At 42.6% G+C, this 7,461-nt stretch overlaps 1 protein-coding gene across 1 annotated transcript in view; it reads left to right on the top strand.

The window, feature by feature from the left end:
* The window catches only part of LOC311132764 (neurabin-1-like), a gene marked incomplete at its 5' end in the record, with an annotated part of 114,751 nt that overhangs the window by 65,718 nt on the left and 41,572 nt on the right, over nt 1-7,461 (top strand). The window contains one exon of the mRNA XM_084166060.1: nt 341-476. Within this exon, the coding sequence (XP_084022186.1) occupies nt 341-476 (136 nt within the window). The remainder of the gene's footprint in view (nt 1-340; nt 477-7,461) is intronic.

Here is a 7,461-nt window from a genome sequence, read left to right as displayed (position 1 = left end):
TGCTGAAAGCCCCATCCCCACTCCACTCCCCTATAATCAGATCCTGCTATTGAGTCCCTGCCAATCGCACAGACTGCCTGTTTCAGCCTCAATCACACAAACAAATAAACAGACAGTGAAAAATTGCACCTTTTCTAGTTCACAACTTAAAATGAAGAAGGAGGAAGCTCTGTCATGTTTTAGTTCAGCTGAAAATGTCTCAGAAAAAGTCACTGGAAAAAGTATATTGAAGTGAAGCCCTTATTCATAATTGAACCAACATGCACAGTGGTTCAAAGCGTATTGTAAAGTCATGCCATGAGTGAAATGCAACTGATTGGCTGTTGCTGTCCGTTTCCAGGTTTGTGATTGGTCGAGAGCGTCCGGGCCAGGTGAGCGAGGTGGCTGCTCTGATCCAACAGACTCTGGAGCAGGAGAGGAGACAGAGAGAGATGCTGGAGCAGCAGTACGCCCAGTATGACGCTGATGACGATGAGGTGGGTAGCCTACTGCCCCGCTGTTTCACCCTCCCAGTATGACGCTGATGACGATGAGGTGGGTAGCTACTGCCTCGCTGTTTCACCCTCCCAGTATGACGCTGATGACGATGAGGTGGGTAGCTACTGCCTCGCTGTTTCACCCTCCCAGTATGACGCTGATGACGATGAGGTGGGTAGCCTACTGCCCGCTGTTTCACCCTCCTACTGATACACCTGGTAGTGTGGCCAATCAAATCCTATACAGTTTTATTAACTGATTCATAGGAGCTAGGAACCTTCTACAACAATGGCTAACTTACTTACCCACTAGTACACTCTTCTACATATCAGGTATTCACAAAGCATCTCAGAGTAGGACTGCTTATCTAGGATCAGTTTAGCCTTTTAGATACAGTATATGAACAGGGGGGATCTGATCCTAAAACAGCCAGTAGCGGTGCGTGGGTAAAATCACTGGGGAAGCCTAGTCAGAAAAAAATGCCATATTGCAACCTATGTGTTGTGATAATTGCGTTGTTTGCTCTATAACCTGTTGGTTCATATGCCTTGCGACCGTGATATACAGTTGAAGTCGGAAGTTTACATACACTTAGGTTGGAATCATTAAAACTCGTTTTCAACCACTCCACAAATTTCTTGTTAACAAACTATAGTTTTGGCAAGTCGGTTAGGACATCTACTTTGTGCATGACACAAGTAATTTTTCCAACAATTGTTTACAGACAGATTATTTCACTTATAATTCACTGTATCACAATTCCAGTGGGTCAGAAGTTTACATACACTAAGTTGACGGTGCCTTTAAACAGCTTGGAAAATTCCAGAAAATTATGTCATGGCTTTAGAAGCTTCTGATAGGCTAATTGACATCATTTGAGTCAATTGGAGGTGTACCTGTGGATGTATTTCAAGGCCTACCTTCAAACTCAGTGACTCTTTGCTTGACATCATGGGAAAATCAAAAGAAATCAGCCAAGACCTCAGAAAGAAATTGTAGACCTCCACAAGTCTGGTTCATCCTTGGGAGCAATTTCCAAATGCCTGAAGGTACCACGTTCATCTGTACAAATAATAGTACGCAAGTATAAACACCATGGGACCACGCAGCCGTCATACTGCTCAGGAAGGAGACGCGTTCTGTCTCCTAGAGATGAACGTACTTTGGTGCGAAAAGTGCAAATCAATCCCAGAACAACAGCAAAGGACCTTGTGAAGATGCTGGAGGAAACAGGTACAAAAGTATCTATATCCACAGTAAAATGAGTCCTATATCCACATAACCTGAAAGGCCGCTCAGCAAGGAAGAAGCCACTGCTCCAAAACCACCATAGAAAATCCAAACTACGGTTTGCAACTGCACATGGGGACAAATATCGTACTTTTTGGAGAAATGTCCTCTGGTCTGATGAAACAAAAATAGAACTGTTTGGCCATAATGACCATCGTTATGTTTGGAGGAAAAAGGGGGTGCTTGCAAGCCGAAGAACACCATCCCAACCGTGAAGCACGGGGGTGGCAGCATCATGCTGTGGGGGTGCTTTGCTGCAGGAGGGACTGGTGCATTTCACAAAATAGATGGCATCATGAGGAAGGAACATTATGTGGATATATTGAAGCAACATCTCAAGACATCAGTCAGGAAGTTAAAGCTTGGTCACAAATGGGTCTTCCAAATGGACAATGACCCCAAGCATACTTCCAAAGTTGTGGCAAAATGGCTTAAGGACAACAAAGTCAAGATATTGGAGTGGCCATCACAAAGCCCTGACCTCAATCCTATAGAACATTTGTGGGCAGAACTGAAAAAGCGTGTGCGGGCAAGGAGGCCTACAAACCTGACTCAGTTACACCAGGTCTGTCAGGAGGAATGGGCCAACATTCACCCAACTTATTGTGGGAAGCTTGTGGAAGGCTACCTGAAACATTTGACCCAAGTTAAACAATTTAAAGGCAATGCTACAAAATACTAATTGAGTGTATGTAAACTTCTGAACCACTGGGAATGTGATGAAAGAAATAAAAGCTGAAATAAATCATTCTCTCTACTATTATTCTAACATTTCACATTCTTAAAATAAAGTGGTGATGCTAACTGACCTAAGACAGGAAATTTTTACTAGGATTAAATGTCAGGAATTGTGAAAAACTGAGTTTAAATGTATTTGGCTAAGGTGTATGTAAACCTTGACTTCAACTGTATAGGCCTAAAGCCAAGACATTAAGAAGACACAGTGGCAGAATAAATTCAACCACACCTTTGTTTCATCACAAAACCAGAGAGCAACCTCTATTTGGTGGAGTCCACAAAGCATTTTGTTTCTGCATAAATGTTTCCGACATTTTCGGACTACTAAACAACTATTGATTTAGAACCACAGAGAGTTACCGCAAGTGGAAAAGAAAACAGGAGCTGCCACCATTATTCCAGAACCATTTCAACTTCAAATCAGCTATGCTTAGTCTAATACAGTGACAACTAAAAGATTCCAAAAACAATTTAGTCCAATCAACGTAATCTAAATATCATGTGGCTGTCCATGGTTCTGATTTCTCTGTATATGTGTGTGTGTGTGTGTGTGTGTGTGTGTGTGCGTGTATAAGTAGAAAAAAACATGTTGCCTAAACAGTCTATGACTCTCTTGCTCACTAGTCAAACTTCCTTTCATGGGCAACGATACGCCAGGCCAGCTAGTTAACATTATCCTACTACATCTAGCTACATATTGAACTTCCATTCTCTCAGGACAGAGGCATAATGTATGAATTTATGGTTGGATCAGAATCGCCGTTATAATCATTGTACGGAGAATTAAGTAAAACCACAAGTCCAAATCCCTATCTCTGTCTATGGCTAATTTAGGAAAGGGCCAATTTAAGCTAGATAGCTAGCCACCGGAGGACAACAACACAACGAGATGCAACAATACAAGTTTCTTTAAGTCAAATGACATTTGGCTTGATGTGATGTGTGATTGGTGTGAAGCCAAATCCAAACTGGCTTCCCTTGACAATTTTTTGGGTGTGCCAGGACCATTCACAGTTGAGCTTAATCAGTTAAGCTCAACGCTGATTGGCTATACATTATTTTTAAATGTATCAAGCTAGGCCAAATGCTCGCTGGCTTCCCTTGCATTCAATGCTATGGGCGGCTACAATGTCATACTATTTTTAACATGACAGCATCAAATAAATGGGCTACACATACAGAGACAGAGGGGCGCTGTTTTGCTCATTCAGATGCGTTCTCTGGTGAGATACATTCAGCCTCTTGCGAATTGAAGGAAAATTATGAAACACAGTGAGACGAAATATTCATTTTTGTATGTTTTTATTATTTATTTATTGATACATTTTTGGGGGAAGCCTGGCTTCTCTTGGCATCCATGAATACACGCCACTGAGATCAGCACTCCTACTCTGAGAAGCTTTATACGGCCCCAGATCTGTTTCAGCATACTAATGACAGACCTGTGTGGTCAAACTGCACTCCAATCCTCTTCTACAACAGGTCAATCTTGGTCATGAGTTGTGGTTGTGGTTGTCATTATGTCATGTCAAATCAGGCGTTGCTAAACATAGCTCAAGAATAATGTGGCTGTTCACTTAAAAAAAGCCTCTAGGGCTGTTTTCCTGTGTTTGAGTGACTGCGTATGTGAAAACACACTCAATGGCAATACTCTCTCTCAGCCAACATGTTTTCCTGCCTGTGTTTTGTTTTAGCACACACTAAAGCCCATTACCATACACTCATCATTAGTGGGTCAGGAGGCTGGAGGACAATAAAGCCACCATTTCCATAATGGGTGCGCGTTGCCATGGCAGCGAGGCTGAGGGTTTATATTAAAGCCCCATTTAGAGGCGGCAGTGGGAGACGTCGGGTTAATCACCATGTATCTAGGCGTAGTGATGCACATCCTATAGGCTCTGGTCTGGTGATACAGTGGGGAAAAAAAGTATTTAGTCAGCCACCAATTGTGCAAGTTATCCCACTTAAAAAGATGAGAGAGGCCTGTAATTGTCATCATAGGTACACGTCAACTATGACAGACAAAATGAGGGAAAAAAATCCAGAAAATCACATTGTAGGATTTTAAATGAATTTATTTGCAAATTATGGTGGAAAATAAGTATTTGGTCAATAACAAAAGTTTCTCAATACTTTGTTATATACCCTTTGTTGGCAATGACACAGGTCAAACGTTTTCTGTAAGTCTTCACAAGGTTTTCACACACTGTTGCTGGTATTTTGGCCCATTCCTCCATGCAGATCTCCTCTAGAGCAGTGTTGTTTTGGAGCTGTCGCTGGGCAACACGGACTTTCAACTCCCTCCAAAGATTTTCTATGGGGTTGAGATCTGGAGACTGGCTAGGCCACTCCAGGACCTTGAAATGCTTCTTACGAAGCCACTCCTTCGTTGCCCGGGCGGTGTGTTTGGGATCATTGTCATGCTGAAAGACCCAGCCACGTTTCATCTTCAATGCCCTTGCTGATGGAAGGAGATTTTCACTCAAAATCTCATGATATATGGCCCCATTCATTCTTTCCTTTACACGGATCAGTCGTCCTGGTCCCTTTGCAGAAAAACAGCCCCAAAGCATGATGTTTCCACCCCCATGCTTCACAGTAGGTATGGTGTTCTTTGGATGCAACTCAGCATTCTTTGTTCTCCAAACACGACGAGTTGAGTTTTTACCAAAAAGTTCTATTTTGGTTTCATCTGACCATATGACATTCTCCCAATCCTCTTCTGGATCATCCAAATGCACTCTAGCAAACTTCAGACGGGCCTGGACATGTACTGGCTTAAGCAGGGGGACACGTCTGGCACTGCAGGATTTGAGTCCCTGGCGGCGTAGTGTGTTACTGATGGTAGGCTTTGTTACTTTGGTCCCAGCTCTCTGCAGGTCATTCACTAGGTCCCCCCGTGTGGTTCTGGGATCTTTGCTCACCGTTCTTGTGATCATTTTGACCCCACGGGGTGAGATCTTGCGTGGAGCCCCAGATCGAGGGAGATTATCAGTGGTCTTGTATGTCTTCCATTTCCTATTAATTGCTCCCACAGTTGATTTCTTCAAACCAAGCTGCTTACCTATTGCAGATTCTTCCCAGCCTGGTGCAGGTCTACAATTTTGTTTCTGGTGTCCTTTGACAGCTCTTTGGTCTTGGCCATAGTGGAGTTTGGAGTGTGACTGTTTGAGGTTGTGGACAGGTGTCTTTTATACTGATAACAAGTTCAAACAGGTGCCATTAATACAGGTAACGAGTGGAGGACAGAGGAGCCTCTTAAAGAAGAAGTTACAGGTCTGTGAGAGCCAGAAATCTTGCTTGTTTGTAGGTGACCAAATACTTATTTTCCACCATAATTTGCAAATAAATTCATAAAAAATCCTACAATGTGATTTTCTGGATTTTTTCTCCTCAATTTGTCTGTCATAGTTGACGTGTACCTATGATGAACATTACAGGCCTCTCTCATATTTTTAATTGGGAGAACTTGCACAATTGGTGGCTGACTAAATACTTTTTTCCCCCACTGTATATGTATGATATATAATATACTGTATATGTCTGATATATGTATGCATCCCCACTACCCATTACATCATGATTAGATAGATAGAAATTCACAGGTTGATTTAGAATGGCATTTGGCAATGTTGTGCAGTTGGTGCTTGGTGCTTGGTGCTTGGTGCTTGGTTCGTGTGTGTGTGTGTGTGTGTGTCAGACCTAGGATAACTATAGTTTTAACAATGCTTTGTGTAAAGCAGAGGTTGGAACCAATTTTTTTCCCAATAAAGCAAAATAAAGTTCTGAACCGGTTCAGAGAAAAAAAAGTTACGGTTTAAATTGTTCATTTCTGTTACTTTTTAAACCTCTGAAATCTAAATCACTTTCATTCCTGGTTCTAATTCTGTTCCTTGAAACATTTTGTTCATTTCCGGTTTCTGTTCTGTTCCCTGAACCAGTTCCAACCCCTGGTGGAAATTTATATAAATATAAATGCAACATGCAACAATTTCAACTATTTTACTGAGTTACAGTTCATATAAGGAAATCAGTCAATTGAAATAAATGCATTAGGCCCTAATCTATGGATTTCACACGACTGGGAATACAGATATGCATCTGTTAGTAACAGATACCGTTAAAAAAAAAAGTAGGGGCGTGGATCAGAAAACCAGTCAGTGTCTCATTCAGCATAACACAGCTCCTTCGCATAAAGTTGATCAGGATGTTGATTGTGGCCTGTGGAATGATGTCCCACTCCTCTTCAATGGCTGTGTGAAGTTGCTGGATAGTTGGTGGGAACTGGAACATGCTGTCGTACTAGTCGATCCAGAGCATCCAAACATGCTCAATGGGTGACATGTCTGGTGAGTATGCAGGCCATGGAAGAACTGGGACATTTTCAGCTTCCAGGAATTGTGTACAGATCCTTGCGACATGGGGCTTTGTATTATCATGCTGAAACAGGAGGTGATGGCAGGTGGATGAATGGCACGACAATGGGCCTCAGGATCTCGTCACGGTATCTCTGTGCATTCAAATTGGCATCGGGAAAATGCAATTGTGTTGTCTGTAGCTTATGCCTGCCCATACCATAACCCCACTGCCACCATGGGGCACTCTGTTCACAATGTTGACATCAGCAAACCGCTCGGCCACACAACACCATACATGTGGTCTGTGTTTGGTGAGGCCGGTTGGACGTACTGCCAAATTCTCTAATACGACGTGGGAGGCGGCTTATGGTAGAGAAATGAACATTACATTATCTGGCAACAGCTCTGGTGGACATTCCTGCAGTCACCATGCCAATTGCATGCTCCTTCAAAACTCGAGACATCTGTGGCATTGTGTTGTGTGACAAATCTGCACATTTTAGAGTGGCCTTTTATTGTCCTCAGCACAAGGTGCACCTGTGTAATGATCATGCTGTTTAATCAGCTTCTTGATATGTCACACCGATCAGGTGGATAG

This window comes from Coregonus lavaretus, assembly GCF_964263955.1.
Source record: "Coregonus lavaretus genome assembly, chromosome: 7".
NCBI classification, from domain to species: Eukaryota; Metazoa; Chordata; class Actinopteri; order Salmoniformes; family Salmonidae; genus Coregonus; species Coregonus lavaretus.
The sequence above is the reverse complement of the archived record's forward strand: the minus strand, read 5'-3'. Positions and strand labels throughout refer to the sequence as shown.